The following is an 18,442-nucleotide window of genomic DNA, read 5'->3' as shown; positions in this document are numbered from 1 at the left end:
TAATCGGAAGGTTGGCAGTTCAAATCCACAAGATGTGGTGAGCTCCTGTTGCTCTGTCCCAGTTCAAAAGCACACTAGTGCAAGTAGATAAATAGGTATCGCTGCGGTGGGAATGCAAACGATGTTTCCGTGTGCTCTGGCACTTGTCACGGTGTCCCACTGCACCAGAAACGGTTTAGTCATGCTGGCCAAAGCACACTAGTGCAAGTAGATAAATAGGTATCGCTGCGGTGGGAATGCAAACGATGTTTCCGTGTGCTCTGGCACTTGTCACGGTGTCCCACTGCACCAGAAACGGTTTAGTCATGCTGGCCACATGACCTGGAAAGCTGTCTGTGGACAAACGCCGGCTTGACCTCTTGGCCGCTCTCTCCGTTTCGAATGGCTGTGCTATCCCAAAGTGGATCCTTTTGCTGCACACGATCCCCATGTGTTTTAATTGTGGTGTATCTTTAATTACTCTGTATTTTAAGAATGTTATGTGATGTGTGTGTGTGTGTGTGTGTGTGTGTATTTATAATATATAATATTTATTATAAATAATGATTACTCCAAGTGAATAATACATATTTATTATAATGATTATTTATTAAATACTGTATATAATAATTACATATATCGCCACACAGACACACACACACACCATTTAATATAAAAAATAACTGTTTTGTAAAGTGCTCCGAAACCACTTGAGCACTGAGCTAATTCATTGCTCCTACTAAGAATAAGCAAAGCAGCGGAAACGAGCGGGCAAAGCGGCGGCGGCGGCGCGTTCGGAAGGGCCTTGCGACCCGTCTCTCCGTCCCGTCCCCGTGACCTAGAGAGTCCATAGCTGCCAAGTTTTCCCTTTTCTTGCGAGGAAGCCTATTCAGCATAAGGGAAAATCCCTTTAAAAAAGGGATAACTTGGCAGCTATGCCTAGAGACACTCCTCCCCCAGGGGCAGCGGCGAGGATCCCGCGGAGGAGCATCATCCTCATCCTCATCATGGGTGTCGTGGCCGCTGTTCCTCTTCCTGCTCCCCCCCGGCCGGAATGAGGGAAAGGGAGGAGGGGTCCGGAGTGGCGTCACGAGAGAGAAGCCAGGGGGGGGGCAGGAAGGCCGAGAAACGGGGGGGAGGGGGCGCCGGACCGTTGCTCGGGCGGAGGGAGGGGGCGCGCGCAGCCCTTCCCCGGAGTCACCTGTACCTTTCAAGGGGGTCTCGACACCCCCTCGCCCGGCTCAATTCCGCCCGCCCCGCCCTCCTCACCTGAGGCGTTTCCTTCCTTCCCCCCACAACTCGCGGACCATCGCCTTCGCCGCCGCCTCCTCCTCCTCCGCCTCCTTCTTCTCGCGAGACTCGGCGGCGCCTCCTGCCCCTGCGGGCAACCCCGTCCACACACGGACGCATTCGCCGCGGCAGCTAACGTTCGCCCCCACCACCGCCACACACTCCGCATGCGCATTAGCCGCGAACGAAGCCGCGGCGTGACGCTCGTGTTCCACGCCCTCTGCCCGCCCCTGCCTGCTCTTACGTAAGCCGCCTGGAGTCCCTGTCAGGGGAAAAGGCGGGCTATAAATAAATGTAAAATTACCACTGCTACACTTCAGTCCAGCCCACCCAATGGTCGTTGGGCTGGTGCTTGTGGTTCTCCCCCCCCCCCCCCGAATATACAATATGCCAGAATATTCCTAGACTATACAAACTGGCTCCTGAATAGCAGGGGGTTTGACTAGATGACCCCTAGGACAGCCTTTCCCACTCCACAGCAAACTGGTTTTGAGCCAGGCCCTGCATTAGTTGGTGGCTGAGGAGGTAAAAAAAAAGAATTAGGCTATAGTCCTCCAATATATCCAAAGTCTTTGAAACCTTGCAAAAGTTATTCAAAGCCTGCCAAAGAGTTCAAGTGTTTACAGTGTTCTTTTAAATACAATCCATATTTGTCCCATTTTCTGTTGAAGTTTTGAGCCTCCTGATTTCTGATTTTCCTAGTCAATCTAGCCATCTCTGAACTGCACTGAAGGGTTTGCAATACACACAACTCTCTCTCTGCATAAAAAGCAATGGATTCTATTTTAGGGTTGTTGTATTCTCTCCAGTTTCAACCCAATGTGCAATTAAGAGTCTAATATTACCGAACGCGGGTGGCACTGTGGGTTAAACCAGTGGTCCTCAACCTTGGGCCTCCAGATGTTTTGAGACTACAATTCCCACCATCCCTGACCACTGATCCTGCTAGCTAGGGATCATGGGAGTTGTAGGCCAAAAACATCTGGTGGCCCAAGGTTGAGGACCACTGGGTTAAACCACAGAGCCTAGGGCTTGCTGATCAGAAGGTCGGCGGTTCGAATCCCCGCGACAGGGTGAGCGCCCGTTGCTCGGTCCCTGCTCCTGCCAACCTAGCAGTTCGAAAGCACGTCAAAAGTGCAAGTAGATAAATAGGTACCGCTCCGGTGGGAAGGTAAACGGCATTTCTGCACGCTGCTCTGGTTTGGCAGAAGCGGTTGTCATGCTGGCCACATGACCTGGAAGCTGTACGCCGGCTCCCTCGGCCAATAACGCGAGATGAGCGCCACAACTCCAGAGTCGGTCACGACTGGACCTAATGGTCAGTCAGGGATCCTTTTATTACCGAACAACACAGCAGGGTTGTTGTAACCCAATCCAAAGTCTGACCCCATAGCATTTAGTATGAATTGCCTGTATTCGCTACCTGGAATATGAATTTTGGAATCTGCCTTCTGCAACACTTGTGTGGTGCTTTTGTGCAACACTTGTGTGGCTAAGGGGTTGGGCAATTTCTAAAACCTTTTAAAGTTTTCACACAGCTTTGTTCTGGGTCCTCATCCAGTGGGTGGGGGACTGTTGCAACAGAAAAATAAACATCTCCTTGCTTTCCTTCTATTGGTTCCTGCCTCCATTCATTTCTCTCTGACCAATAATCGGCTTAAGGGACACTGAATCCCTTCATGGAGAGTTGGGCTGTGAAAGGCAACCCTAAATTTTTCAACAACAGTATGGGGGTCTTGGATTGAAGAAACAGTCTGCTGTCATACTAGGCTGGACTTCCACCTCTGCTTTTTTGCACTAGATCTTCCCATGGTCTTCGCCATGTTGTTGGGGGTTACCAAGTATTCACACACCTGAAGAAAGGGAAGAGGCTGGATGTGCTGTTAACTCCTGTTGGTGCTTTAGTCAGATTCTGATCTTCTCCCCACCCGAAGATATTTTGAATAGTTATAGTTTGAGACGCCCTCATGTTATGTCTTCTATAGTATGTGTTGCAGATGAGTCGAAATTAACTGTATAAATGTGTAAGATCAAACTAACCTCGCATGCAATAAACTTGTATTAGTGTTATGTCGCAGACATGCTTGCTGTTGGGTTTAGTGCAAATCAGAAATTAAAGCAAAGGGCGGGAATGAGGAACTGCAATGCCTCTATTGTGCAGTGAGAACGTATGCAAACCAGTATCTTCTCTCTTCTCTTCTGCAGAAAGATAGTCAGAAGGTGTCAAACTGATTGAACGGTGTTGTTTTAAAAACAGACAAATGTGAAATTTGTCTGGGTGAAATAGGCCCGGTTGGGATATCATCAGCCCCCAATAAAGGCGCCCTCAAATAAACAGCATGAGAAGCAGACCAGGTAACAACTACATGATGTTTGTGTGTTCACACAGGCACTGAAAACTTAAATATAAATTTAGGGAGATACTGTGTAATGCCACCCAAAGTAAAGGTGTGTCCTGCATCAAATTCAAGAGCAGCTGCTACTGCAAATGCGTTCTTGGGTGAGAAGAGGCAGCCTGCAGTCTCTGGAGTGGTAAAGATGGAAGGACTTGGATGCATCAACCACCACAAGGTGGAGGGAGCATTTCATTTTAGAGAAATTGCCAAGTGGAGCTGCAAGTCACCGGGTGCTATGCATGTATGCATCTTTATCTCCTACGACAGGCATCCCCAAACTGCGGCCCTCCAGATGTTTTGGCCTACAACTCCCATGATCCCTAGCTAACAGGACCAGTGGTCAGGCATGATGGGAATTGTAGTCCAAAACATCTGGAGGGCCGAAGTTTGGGGATGCCTGTCCTACGAGGAACATCATGGGAGGGGTGTTTTCAGCTACCTCTTGGAAGCCTTCTATTGAAGCTGCTGAAGGAGAGGAACTGTAAGCCACATCATGGAAGGGATGTTTCTATGACCAAGGGGCAACGGTCAAGCTCCCTTGTTATTTTTGTTATTGGGTGCTGGGTTTTGTTTATAAAATCTTGCTGTATTTATAGTTCTGAAATGGTTTTTGTCTGTGTTATTATATGTGCTATTGTGTTCTTTTGCTTTGTTATTAGGAAATTCTTTTTCATTGTTTTTGAAATTTATTGTTTTCTTTGTCGTAAGCCCCTTTGAGCATGTTTTTTGTGTGTGCGGAAAAGCGGCACACACAAATAAAATGAATGAGGAGCCAGGCATCCATCCAATGTTCGGAGACAACCACCCGCCATCTTTTGTTGTGCAATGGACAAAGGAGTCCTAAAACAACAGACACAATACGCAGAGCATTAGATGTTCTTGTCCAGGGCAATCCCAATCTTGTCTACTCAGACGTCAGTCTGCTCTTTAAACCCATTTCTCACTAAAAAAAAATTCAAATTCGTTATTGAGATTGTATGTATTAGTTTATTTCAGAAGGAAGATCCATCGAGTGCCCTTTAAGGGAGGCATATCTCATAAATGTACAATAAAATCAACCATTGCTTCCAGCAGCATACAAAAATACACATCTCCATGACTTCCATACAATAATAAATAGGCAATCATGCATCCAATAATAAAAAGGCACAAAAAACTGGTCACTTAGAAGTCATAAAATTACTATTAACAGAACCACCCAAATACTCTGAATACAGAAATGTAACAATATATCCCAAAGGTGCAAAACACATAAAACATCTTTCAAATAGCATATGCAATAAATATCTCAACTGTTGTATATATTAAAAATAAACCTGTGTCCTTGTAAACAGTATGTAAACAAACAAAAAACTCACCGTTTCTTAAAAACAAATACAAGTAAATAAAGCCCAAACTTACAACATTCTCTGCTCAACAGATTTCATGGGCAAGTTTGTTGACACACTGAAAAATTGGAGTCTTTTTACAGCATATGAAGACGACAGCTAGGCTGACCTGCAGGGCATCTCAGTGCCCATGGCCTGGCCCAGGGCGCGGGGATTGGCATATCTCAGTGGGCAAGGCACGCAACCCATGCACTAAGGTAGGCGCTCTCAATGGTAGGAGGCTATCCCTTGTTGCAAGAACGCTGCACCACCCCATAGGTAAAGATCTGAAGTATGAAAGTGTCATCAATATCAACAACCCTTTAAGCAGAGGTTGGATGACCATCAGTCATGAATGCTTTAGCTGAGATTCCTGCATCGCAGGGCTGGACTGGATGACCCTTGGGGGTCCCTTCCAACTCTACAATTCTGTGAAATAAAACTCAGATTACCATTAATCACTTGCATAGCACTTGTCATTTAGATATCTTCAGACTATGTTTTGCAAATAAGCTGCTAGGCAGGATTCCCATTCTCCAAATGGGAAAGTGTAGGCACAGAAAGGTTAAATTCACAATTGCACATTAGGGAAAAGAAGCTGTCCCTTGAATGGATGCAGTGCCCAGGTTGTAGAAAGGCCTCCCCAAGAGAAAATGTCAGCAATAGACCAGGGCTGGCTCCCCTGGGCCCCTCCACATCAGATGACAACTCCCATCATTCCCAACCACTGGCCAGGCTGACGGGCAGATGAACATTGGAGTCTACCCGCTGGAGATTAACTACCCCTGCACTAGACAAAAACAATTTTTCCCCACCCAGGAATTTAAACATTAAAATCTGAGCAAATCTCAATCTGTTTCACTTCTCTCCTGTTGCTTTTACAATTGTTTTTGTGTTTGTTTGTATTGATTTTATGTTATATGCCATCCTGATCTAACAAGATGAAAGGCAGTATGCACAAGTTTTAATAAACAACAAAAAAATGTTCTTCCAGTTCAACACAAGCTGGCTTCACATAACTACTTTCTGATCTCACATACGCTGGCATTTAGGAAAAAGTGACAGAGTTATCAAACGCCTTGGACAAGAAATGGAATCCAGGCACCCTGAAAGATGAAAGGTAAGAAATAGGCACCTGCTTCATAGTTCTTGTTAACTCAATATTCCTGGCTTAGCTATAATGCAGAGCACCAAGAGGAATGAGGGAAATGGCATGCAAGACCCAGTGTATAGCTTCCAATTAAAGCCAGTGGGAATTTTCAGACAATTGTCAATACACTTTGGCAATAGTGCTGCTATCTGATAATTATGGATAGCTTCATATGGTTTTGAAAAACACAAAATTCCAAGATCTGGCTAACTTGCTAAAACTGGGTGGGCTGGTTGGTTTTAATGAAAGAAGTACATGTTGCTGAAGGAATGTTTTTTTTTAGCATGCAATACTTTGCAAAATTGCCATTAACCAAGCAGGACTGGCTTGTTAGTACTTTTCAACATTTGGTCACATAAGGAATATATGCACATTTAACTGACAACAAAGTCCCCTTAGAGGCTCTAAATGTCTGACCTTTTCAGTGACTGGCACACTCTGAAATACACAGACATTGGCAGAAGCAACGTCATTTAAGATACAAAACCAGTGCTTTTTTTCTGAGGGGACGCAGGGGAGAACACAGCAAGAAATGGGTTTGTTTTACTTGCAGGTACTGTACTTTCTTAGTATTTCTTGGGTTTAAAATTCCTTGTGTTACATTGGACAAAACACTTGTGCTGTGAAGAACATAAACCCATAGAGAAGGGCTGGGAACCTCATTTCATTCGAGGGTTGGATTAAAAAGCGGCTAACCTTCCGATTCCAACCAAAACAAATAAAAAATAAGATTGAGAAAGAGAGAAGCCTGGAAGTATACTTTGAAGAAAAGCAAGATTTGAAAACTGAACTCATAGGGGTAGTTCAGATCTTCCAATTGTTTTAGTTTTAAACCACAGAACTGAGATAAGCTTCCAGAAGGTTAAGTGTATAGTAGTATGCCTTATTTCTCATCCTTACTCCTGCCCTCCCCCAAAAGTAGACAGAGTATCTCCTCGTCTTCCAACCGAGTCTTAGCCATGAAACACACACACTCGGCCTTCTACTGTAGAAATACCTCTGCTTTTTGGTGGGAATCAGATTCCTTGGGGAGCTCCAAAATGAATGGGATCCCTGCGGAAAACAGCTTTTAAAACCTGAACAGCACACAATTCAAACAGCACGGAATTCAACTGGGGTCAAGCTGCAACTACAAAGGAATAACTAAGAAGCCTTGGAGTTAATAATTATAACAATGATGGATTATTAATAATAATAAACAAGCTTCTGGCTGTTCTTTCGCAGCCACAGCTTTAACTTGCCCAGCATTGCCTGTAGGCCAGAGTCTCCCCACTATTTTATAGTGAAATGATAGTTGCACACTGGGGAAAGCAGAAGTCTTTTAAATAGAACCGAAGCTGTTGGAATCCCTCATGGAAATAGTCAAAAGCATTCTCCCCTTGAGCTATGTTAAGTTATAAGTATTCAAAATATTTACAGCCTGATCCTATGCTGTGACCAACACCATTGAAAATAAAGGGTTTAGGCTGCCATCCCATGCAGGACTGGGAACCCCTAAGATTTTGTAAACCCAGCCTACCCATTTCCTACCATTTACCTTGACAGAAAAGCAACTATAATAAAAGCTCTTGTACGTTTATATCTCTGGAACTGGATTAATTTTTCCCACATATGTGGAATCACACACACACAGGGACATATGGCTATGGTTATTTACGTTTACTTATTTACGCACAGGAATGAGTAAACTTTTTCAGACTGGTTGAGGGTTGTGTCATCCCAGTGGAAAGCTGTGGGGGACCAATATCGTGGTAGCGAGGGCCCCTCCCACCATTCTACAACCTTCACAGACATGCACAGCTATTTCACTTGGAAACAGTGGCATTAGTAACTCCACTCAAGCTTCACCATTTTCTCCAAGGATGTTTTGTATCAAAATGGGTTAAAAAAAACAACAACACTGCCCAATACCCTTTTATCTCTCCCTGTGCTGAAAAGCAAAAAGACTTCCAACCCCAAATAATGTAGACCTGAAGGAGCGTCTCCACCCGTATCGCTCAGCCCAGACACTTCAAAAAGCAAGTGCATACTTGCAAATGCAAAATTCATGCCCACTGTTTGCATCTTTGTCAGGAGCACAAACCTATCTAGTGAGACACCTGAACTTGTTGTAGAGGAAGAAGCCGGCCAAGGTACATTTTGCACGCCATCAAAGCCCTTTCCCCTTTCAGTTATTCTCTTATACTGGGAGGAGAGGGTAAAACCAGCTGGGGTTCCTCACACCTATTTTAAAGTTGCAGCTTCCATTTTCTATCAGTACTATATCTGTCTTCAGGAGCAAATACCGTTTCCATTTTTTAATAGTTAAACTAATTGATGAGACTCATGTTTAAAGCTAACCAGGTGCACAATGTCTTTGCAGGACTGGAGTAACTGCAAAGTGATATGTTTAACGTTGACAAAACTATACAGTTTTATTTCAGCAGACTTTCAGAATATTAAAATTCCTTCCACTAGCACCTTAGAGACCAACTAAGTTTGTCATTGGTATGAGCTTTCGTGTGCATGCACACTTCTTCAGACCAACACGGCTACCTACCTGTGATTTCAGAATATTGTTTCCAATAAGGATCTGAATTCCTTTTTACTCTTATAATGTTGTTCTTGTTCTTGTTGTTATTTTGTAGTAGTTGTTATGATTCTACTATTATAAACTAGGGTGGTATTTAATGCAGAGTGGAGCTGCTGGAATTAATAGACCAAACTTAATCATGTTCATTCCTTTCATTGGATTAACTCTGTGTAAAACATGGTTGAGTACCCATCCAAATTATATAATAAATCAGTATACTACATTGCACACATGCAACAAAAGCTTAAACCGCTACAGTCAAACCTTGGTTCCTGAACACCTCTGTTCTCGTACATTTCGGCTCCCGAATGCTGAAAACCCGGAAGTACCGGTAAGTGTTCCGGTTTTTGAACGTTTTTCGGAAGCCAAACATTTGACGTGGCTTCCGCTTGAATGCAATAAGTTATTGCAGCCAATCAGAAGCTGTGATTCGGTTGTTGAACATTTCAGAAGCCGAGCGGGCTTCCGGAACGGATTACATTCAACAACCAAGGTTTGACCGTTTTTCCCACCGCAAATATCTGTTGTAGTGGAAGAGAGTACAACTAATCTTCCACATAATTAATTCAAAGTTCAGAGGCAAAAAAATTATGTGAACAACAGTTGCTTCTCATCTGACAAATTAGTCCAGTTATTTGACCCCGACAACAGAGAGTGACTTGGGAATATTTTTCATTATCTTAGACCCAGCTGGTTTTTACCTGCCAGAGCCTCTTGATGGGAAGTCCTGCAGGCATCACCTCAAGCAAAACGTCCCCTCAACCTGGCCTGCTTCCCCTCACCGCCACGGAGCCATGCACATCAGGTTCAACTATGTGGCCTTTGCAGCATAAATTTACACTCCATTGTGCAAATTTTCATTTAAATAAATTATGGTGATGTACTTAAACTGTTTGGAGGGTAGCTACCTAGAGCAGTGTTTCCCAACCTTGTGCCTCCAGCTGTTTTCGGACTACAATTCCCATCATTCCTGACCACTGGTCTTGCTAGCTAGGGATGATGGGAATTGTAGTCTCAAAACATCTGGAGGCACAAGGTTGGGAAACACTGACCTAGAGAACCAATATTCATTTACATCAGTCCCTTCCACGTTATATGTAGCACAGACAGAAATTAATACATAATTATAAAGAACTCACGCATTCAATTGTTTACCAGAGCCTACTTGTTTTCGTCAGAGCAAGTTGAAGAACTGGATATATGCAGATATATAAAGTTATCACTACAAATACATACATGCTGCAACAACAACCTGAAACAACATTTTCTTTTTTCCTCTAAACTGCTACTTGACAACTGAGAACAACATCAATATAGCTGGTTGCTTTCTGTTTCACTTACAGGCTATGATTTTTAAGTTATTTTCCAACAACTGTGACAATTCTGAACAAACCCTTTCACAATACTAACAACATTTTAAGACATAGCATTAAAATCAGTGTTCTTCATTTCCCAATTTTATGGGAAAGTACACTAGCTTTCCTATATGTAAAAGTCACATATCTGTCCTTTTCAAACACAGAACTATTTCTTTATTTAAAAAAGCAGAACAAAATAAAATAAAATTCAAGATTACTGTATTTTTCCGTGTATAAGACTATATTCCCCCCCCCCAATTTTTTAAGTTTAAAATTGGAGGTCGTCTTATACATGGAATGTTGCAATTATTTATTTCTTAATTTGGGGCTAAATAAACAGGGGTCATCTTATACACGGGAAAATACTGTATATTTCTTAGGGTTTCTGTATTTCAAAAAGTAAAAATGTGACTATAATCTTTGAAGACCCTCTTTTAGCAAAACACCTGTCAATGTGATTGACAATTACCCGTACATCTCGGTGAAGACAAAAGCATTGATTGCCAAGGGTATGCACTGACCGCACAACAAAATTGTGGTGGTGGTGGTTACTTTTTCTCAAAAGAGAGAATAGCAGCCATGGACTTATCTGGGGAATATAAGGAATATACTCAGGAACAAACGGCACTAGGCTAGCAGGAGAAACATGTCGTCTGTCCCTGGAGATATCAATGGATTGTCTCCAATGTCAGTCCTACTCCAAGTGGACCCCCCCAAGAAAGACACAGTTGACACCAATATTAAATGTTTATGGTTATTGGCCTAATTTTGGCCACAACTTTATTGGTTGCAGAATGTGAGTGGTTTGCTTAGGCCAGGCATCCCCATACTTCGGCCCTCCAGATGTTTTGGACTACAATTCCCATCATCCCCGACCACTGGTCCTCTTAGCTAGGGATCATGGGAGTTGTAGGCCAAAATATCTGGAGGGCCGCAGTTTGGGGATGCCTGGCTTAGGCATTGCTTCGACTAGCTGCACCTACACCTCCAGCAGGGCAGCACTGACAACTGGACACTGGCAGAAGTCAGTAAGGGTAAACGAACTGGGGCAGCATTGGTCCTACCAGAGACGCAACCTCACCCCAAAATGCTCCCAGGTGCTCTGGAAGGGGATGGAACAAAAGCATGGCAAACACCTGGATTCCTTTAACGGAATACCCTTTTGCACATCGGGAAGGGCAGGTGTGACAACCTCCCCTCCACCACACCTTGAACCAATGGCTAACCACCAAACCTTACAAAGTTGTGACGATTTGCTACGCGGCAGGCGAAACCCAAGTGGCACCAGCCAATCAGCCAGATGGGGAAATTCCTACCAGGCACCTGCCCCAAAAGCAGACGACCCACAACGGCATAGCAAGGTCATGGCAAGACCCTAAATATAGGGAGGGTGGGCGGGTTTTCCGATGCACGAGGCGCTAAGAGGAAGCTCGATGCAATGTGCAGCGGTATAAATAGGTCCCCCGGCTGCAAATTCTCTCAACCCATTGGCCAGAATTACCCCAGCAACCGAGGGACCCAATCAGGTTGTTGTGGTTATCCAATCGCTCCCACCCACACAAACAGTGACGTCTTAGTGATTTCACCGCAACATGTGCACGATTTCTCTCACAGAATTTAAGGGGAGCCCTGAAAATGAAGCCCAAACCTTTCTGCATACACAGCCTAAGACTGGGTTCCATTTCTTAGTGGTGCTGTTCCAGAAGCTGTTTTTTACTCACACGGTAATGCATTTTTCCACATGCAATGGAACACCCACTAACTATTTATTCAGCTCTTAAAACACTCAAAACGCAACCGAAGATAAAACGGGCTCTTTATCAAGGATACGTGTCTATAAAAATATCATTCTTTTTAGTCTTTAAAAGTTCTGTAGTGGATTAAGAGCACTGATCTTTCTTGGTCTCAATGCTATACCAAATATCTGTAGTATCAAATATCAGTATACAAAGTGCTTATTGTACAAGTGTTAATACACAATAGACTAGTGCTGATGCACTACACCTATTTAATTTCCGCACATGAAATCAATGGGATCTACAAGTGCCGCAATGGCTGGATTGCCAAACATCAACGGACCCCATCAGCAGTGAGGGGGCGCCCTGGGTCTGTCGTGCCAACACTGGCACAAATGGGCAGCAGCAACATTGCGGCCTCATGGGTGCACCAGGAAAGAACCCACTTTGCCCCAACCTCCCTGCTGCCCCACATCAATCCCATCCAAGTAAGTAGCAGTGTCAGGAGGGCAGCTCTGACCCACTGGACACACCATGACCAGAACCTGCTCAGCATTTCTGGCAATTCATTGGTTGCAATTTTAATAGATTGTTCTATCTTAGCCATTTGCCCCAACCATGTACAGTGGTACCTCTACTTACGAATGTTTCTACTTACGAATGGAGCTCTGTCCGCCATCTTGGATGCGGTTTAGATAGGATTTTTTCTACTTACGAATTTTTAGATAGGATTTTTTCTACTTATGAATTTTTTCTCCCAATGCATTCCTATGGGATTCGACTTACAAATTTTTTCTACTTACAAATGAGCGTTTGGAACGCATTAAATTCGTAAGTAGAGGTACCACTGTATTCCATAAATTCTGAATGCACCCAAACACACACAAGCCGTTTAATGTAACTAGTTGACAGACCTGTCAGCCATGTTTTGCCTATATAAAAACGATGCATATACAGCTATAAAGAGTGATGGACCTTCACAGTGCAACTATAAATATTAACAACTGAAATCAATATTAATTCTAACTTTTTATCTCCTATGACATACATACTCTTGTTTTCAAGGTATAGTTTAAATGAAAGAATAATTCTGTATTTTATCATTCACCAATACATTAAAGGGATATGTTAAAATAATGTTAAACTGGCCACCTGCCTCTTAGACAAAAGAGAAGGCAACAACCATACCCGAACAAATATTATCTAGATATCTAAGAAGAGAGAATGTACGTAGGGTGAGGATTTAGTGCAGCTTTCATGAAGCGGCTTGACATTTATTTCCAGTTGAAAAGCAAAAAGTATATAAAAGATTCAGCTATCTGCTGGCAACAATGGAATGAATCCATGGAATGAGGGAAAACCGTGCTTTGTGAGAATTTTAAAAGAAAGCGTCAAACTGCAAACAATGGGGACATTCTGTTTCAAATACTGTACTGAACATTCAATTTTTTTAAAATGCCTTTCTGTATTCAATGCACACTAGCCCATGTATTCTTTGTTTCCCTAAAATTGTATATTGATGTTCCATCCAGAAGGCATGGGGGTTATATAACCAAATTGTCATGGCCAGATTGATCACAACTAAAGCTTTCCTTTCTATGTGATGTTTCTATATAACCCTTTCAGATACTGCTGAAAATTTGTCTTTCACTTTTGTTCAGAATCAAAAGAAGGCATCGTACATTTTAAAGGCAATAGATGAAACATTTTGAGCAGAGAATGTTACAACAGATTAGTTCTAAATCAGAATGTCCTTATAGGCAGCAATATTATCTGGAAATTGGTACAGATGTTGAGAAACAATGCACTTCAGCTTCTGCTCCTTCGTAAAGCTTCATCAATACACCAGTCATGTCACTTTGCAAACCATCTTTCCATAACTCTCTTTTACTATGCATGTGTCTGCAGTGTCCTCCTAACTCTACGTCCTTAAGGGAAATATTTAGTATTGGCAATATTCATCCTGTTTCACAGGTTTTCATCTTTGGTATGTGATCGTTAGCCAATGTTTTTATATAATTTTCATCTAGGCTTTACAGACTTCCTACCTAATTCAGGTGGTAATCAATTCACTTCATTAGCAAAGATTGCTCTCCCTCTGTATCCATCACATGACACTGATGCTGCTTAAAGTGACTAAAGAAAGCTTTTCATGTGTTAGTCTGTGCAGACATCAAAGTTCCCACAGAGATCTTTGGAGCATAGCCAATAAAAAAAGCCTAGAAAAAATTCTGTGTTAGAAATCTACCATTGTAATTGTAATCACCTGCTGAAAATGTTGTTGTCTTTTAAGAGTCTAAAATAAAGAAACCAGTGAAACTATAAAAAAGATATAGTAATGTCAGAGCTGTAGATCTCTGCCAAATAGGCTGGCTCTTTTCAAGGGCATCTATGTTATGAGTTCACATTTAATCTCTTACGTGCCTTTGTGGGCAGGTAAGACAAAGTTTGAGAGAACCAGTGCTATCATTGGAAAAAGTAAACAAGTTCCTGCTGTAAGTTATCGTAATTCAGTACATAACATTAATGGTGAATCTTATGTTGACCACCATAAAACTAGAAAATCGTTAGTGTGTGTACTTTTGAGCTATGCGGTTTATTTTAAAAAATAGCTAAAATTTCACAACAATGAAGAAATAACAAGTTTCATCTTAATATAAAAGGATGCTTCAAGTACTTCTACTTTTAAAAGTATATGCAACAAAGAATTTGTTCATACACTGTTAGCACAAAAGCACAACATCATTTTGAACACTGTATGCTGAATGCTGTTTTTGTGGAGCTCCACCTAAGCTTGGTAGAAAGTCCAACTTATTTGGAGTGATAAAATGCTACCATAATTCTGATGAGCAATAGTTGCTATCTGAGCTGATCAAATTTCTTTCAGAAGCTATGATGGATCACACTCAATTGTAGCATCGCTCAGGATTCCCCACTGTTGCTCACTGCCACTTAAGCAGAAGGGGAAATCATGACATACATACAGGGGTGTCAAACTCAAATTCATCGGGGGCCGCATCAGCAGTTTGGTCACCCTCAAAGGGCCGGTTGTATCTGTAGGACTATGTGTCCACTCTTTATTATCATAAATTATTGTCACTGCATTCAATTATTACTGTTTTTTTGTAATAATGTAAGTAATAACTAGCTCTGAAAGCAGAAACATAGTCAGAATAATGGCAAGTAGATATTCAAATGTACAATTATTGTACAATTTATTGAAAAATGATTTTTGGTAAGTGCACTGGGTGGTGGAGGCTCGCTAGGGTTTCATGCAGGACCTTTGCAGAGCTACTAGTACCTGGAGATGCTGGGGTCCTTCTGCATGCAGGACAGATGTTCTGCCAGTGAGCCACCACCCTTCACCAAAGGGACTGGCTGAGGTTGACTCACTGAAGCTGCTCTCCTGGTTCCAGGGTTTAGGGCCAGAAGTATAAAGCAGCATCCTATGTTTCTGAGGAGAGGGAGAGGGAAGGGAAGGGAAGGGAAGGGAAGGGAAGGGAGGGGAGGGGAGGGGAGGGGAGGGGAGGGGAGGAAGGAAGGAAGGAAGGAAGGAAGGAAGGAAGGAAGGAAGGAAGGAAAGAGGGAGTGGGAGGGAGAGAGGAAGGAAGGAAAGAGGGGAGAGAAAGAAGAGTAGGAAATAAGGAAGGGAATAAAGAAGGGAAGAAAAAGAAAGAGGGAGAGAAGACGGAAAGGGAGAAAGAAGGAAGGAAGTAGAGGGAAAGAAAGAATAAGAATGAGGGAGAGGAAGAAAGATGGGAAGGACGGAAGAAAGGAAGGAAGTAAGGAAGAAAGAAAGAAAGAAAAGAGGGAGCAGGAGGGAGAGAGGAAGGAAAGAGGTGAGAGAAAGAAGAGTAGGAAAGAAGGAATAAAGAAGGAAAGAAAAAGAAAGAGGGAGAGAAGACAGAGATAAAGAAGGAAGGATGGAGAGGGAAAGAAAGAATAAGAACGAGAGAGAGGAAGAAAGAAAGGGAGGGGGGGGGTCGCCGCCTTGATTCAGCGCCAGAAAAGAGCATGAAGGGACCCAGGGGCAAAAAGCATTTCCCGTGCAGCGTGAGGCAGCGGGTGTCTGTTTTAGGAGAAGTGCGTAAAGCCTCAGAGTTGCAGGTTCGTGAGGCTGAGCCGCTGCTGAGCTCACGTTCATGAGGCTGAGCCGCGGCAGGAGGAGGAGGAGGTGAGGCAAGAGGAGGAGGAGGAGGCGGCTTGCCGGGTCGGTGCCCGGCAGCGCCGTGTGGAGAGTCCCAAGCCTCTGGGACGCAGCAGTGCTCTGTAGCACTTTGAATCCTCCTCCTCCATGCGGCGCTGCTGGGTGCTTTGTCTGTGCTTCAGCGGCAGCAGCAGCTGTTTCCAGGCGCCGAGCCGTGGCAGGAGGAGGAGGATTCAAAGTGCTACAGAGCACTGCTGTGTCGCAGAGGCTTGGGACTCTCCGTGCGGCGCTGCCGGGCGCTGACCCGGCAAGCTGCCTCCTCCTTCTCCTGCTGTGGCTCGGGGCACTCCACGCAGCACTGCTCCGGCCGCCTTTCTAACCCCCCCCCGGCCCCAGCTGTTTGTCGGCGCGGCGCTTCAGCAGCAAGGTCCCACTGCTGGGTCCCGCTGGCTGGGGCGCTCGGCGGGCCACATGACGAGGTCTGGCGGGCCGGATTTGGCCCCCGGGCCTTGTGTTTGACACCCGTGCATACATATATCAGAATAAATAGTTTGTCTTCTATTACGTACTGTCTTTATGCTCTTCATTGTTGGACAATCTTTAATTATATCACACCAGTCAATTTAGGACGTAGTACTTGGCACTGGTTATTTTTAACGTGAAAAGCTTAAACATACACCTGAAAGAGCTCTGCCTCAGCTGAGAAACAAATACATTTTATATTATTTTAATAAAGGGATTAGAATTTTAAAGACACAATTCTTAATCCATTTTACTAGTCCATTTTAACAAATACACCGATAAACAGGCTTCACGCATATCCCAGGAATTAAATATTTCTAAAGAGGATAATTTCTGTACTAAAAGAAGTATTTGCTTAATATTTACATGCCTTGTGTTGATAAACTGAATATTTTATATGCTCTGTGTTTTTACTGATTCCATTAAAAAATACATAATCAAGCCCTGATATTCAAATAATTGGTCTGAGTGTGCCTTCAATATGAAGTAATTTTAGTTCTGTGAACATCATCAGGTTGCTACCACTGAATTAGCAAACATCCACCTTGCTATGAGTCACAATACTGCCATGCTTTGAAGTTTAAATACTCAAAGTAAGCTAGCAGTTGCCTTAAGAGAGGCTGTAAGAGATAAAACATTGCATATTTTATAGCCGATAAGAAAATATTCAGATAATTCTGTTTCTTGGGAGTAAACTCGTAATATTGTGAGGTACCAGCCTTTTAAAAATACTATTAAGTTACTTGCAGCCAGAGGACATAAACTTTCCATTATATTTAATATACATCCCATGCCGGAGAATAGCAGAGATGTTCACAGCACGTTTAGGGTACGAACGACGTCAGAAAAAAGTCTTCAACCAACACAAGACACAGAAGAGTAATAAATTAAACCTTATTCCAAACCAATATAAAAGTTGTTCAAGTCTGTAAAGTGTCAGGTGTGTCATGCAACAAAAAAAGACAGTTCAGGCAGGCAAACCAATAATTACAGTTTGCACTCACGGTATACAGCATGATGGCTCTGGCCTGATTTCTTGGTCAGAGACAGAAGAGGAAGGGAGGTTGCCGAGGTATCAGCATTGCCTGGAAAAACCCACTGGTAATCAGTCCCTCCAACACATTGGCAAGTGTTTCCAGGCCTCAGGAATTTTTTTCAAACCTAATGGTCTCACTGCATTAAGTTATTTGTTGCAGTACTGAGAAATCCCATGCATGAAAGGAAAGCCATCCTATCTTGACTGCCCTTTGCTAGATAACGCATAGGCTACCCACATTTCGGTCAAAAGCTGACCTGTTAAGAGCTGCTCTTCGCAATGTACTTCACAGCAACGTCAGGCCCACAAAACCTCCCAAGGACTCCCATTCGGCTCTTTTTTTTCAAGCAATGCCCCCAACGCAATCCCTCGCACGCCACATGCTGACATTCACACATCCGTGCAGAAACCTACAAAGAAGGTAATGCGCCTCCACAGCTTTGCATAAACAGCCTTTCTTCTTCAGAGGCCAGCAATAGAACTACACTTCTGTCAAAGGCAAGGTCCGGCCGAGTTCTTTAATTCCCTGAAGGATTCGCTTCATATGACCCACCTTCGTGATCCCCAGGTCCTACAAGACAAGGAGAATGGGAAGGTCAGTCGCAAAAGTTCATTCACAGGCACCCAAAGATCTTTTAACCTTTAATAAGAAGGACCGATTCAGATGGCCAGCAAAGGGGGCAGATATCCAGGAATGATCCTACCTCTAGTCGAAAGCACGGGGAGGGAGCAAGGAACCCATAATAAAAATCCCCCCCCAACCATTGCTACTGTGCTAATCATGTAATAAACACCACCGGTTCCCATGACTGATTACACATGGCAGAGTTCTTAAAAGCAATTACTGCAGCCATGCAAATAATAGTGATGATACTAATAATGCTAATGC

General features: G+C 43.4%; 2 protein-coding genes and 1 long non-coding RNA gene across 8 annotated transcripts in view; all 3 read right to left on the bottom strand.

The window, feature by feature from the left end:
- Nucleotides 1-1,390, bottom strand: part of AKAP11 (A-kinase anchoring protein 11) — a 39,737-nt gene extending 38,347 nt beyond the window's left edge. The window contains exon 1 of one of the 3 annotated variants that reach the window (XM_060278070.1): nt 1,249-1,390. The gene's annotated coding sequence lies outside the window, so the exon portion shown is untranslated. The remainder of the gene's footprint in view (nt 1-1,248) is intronic. The other 2 variants (XM_060278071.1, XM_035103409.2) reach the window with 2 other exon arrangements.
- Nucleotides 1,391-4,629: 3,239 nt separating this feature from the next.
- LOC132592564 (uncharacterized) lies at nt 4,630-16,037 on the bottom strand. The gene is made up of 2 exons (XR_009558070.1): nt 9,807-16,037; nt 4,630-9,662 (listed from the first exon to the last, which is right to left on the bottom strand). It is a non-coding gene; the product is annotated as an uncharacterized LOC132592564 (long non-coding RNA).
- Nucleotides 16,038-16,297: 260 nt separating this feature from the next.
- DGKH (diacylglycerol kinase eta) overlaps nt 16,298-18,442 on the bottom strand; it is an 87,607-nt gene continuing 85,462 nt past the window's right edge. For all 4 annotated transcript variants that reach the window (XM_060278066.1, XM_060278069.1, XM_060278067.1 and 1 more), the window contains one exon: nt 16,298-18,124. In XM_060278066.1, coding sequence (XP_060134049.1) covers nt 18,035-18,124 — 90 coding nt within the window. In that variant the 3' untranslated portion in view covers nt 16,298-18,034. The remainder of the gene's footprint in view (nt 18,125-18,442) is intronic.

The sequence above is a fragment of the Zootoca vivipara genome, chromosome 8 (genome assembly GCF_963506605.1).
Source record: "Zootoca vivipara chromosome 8, rZooViv1.1, whole genome shotgun sequence".
Lineage (NCBI taxonomy): Eukaryota > Metazoa > Chordata > Lepidosauria > Squamata > Lacertidae > Zootoca > Zootoca vivipara.
This window is presented reverse-complemented; position numbering and strand designations above follow the sequence as displayed.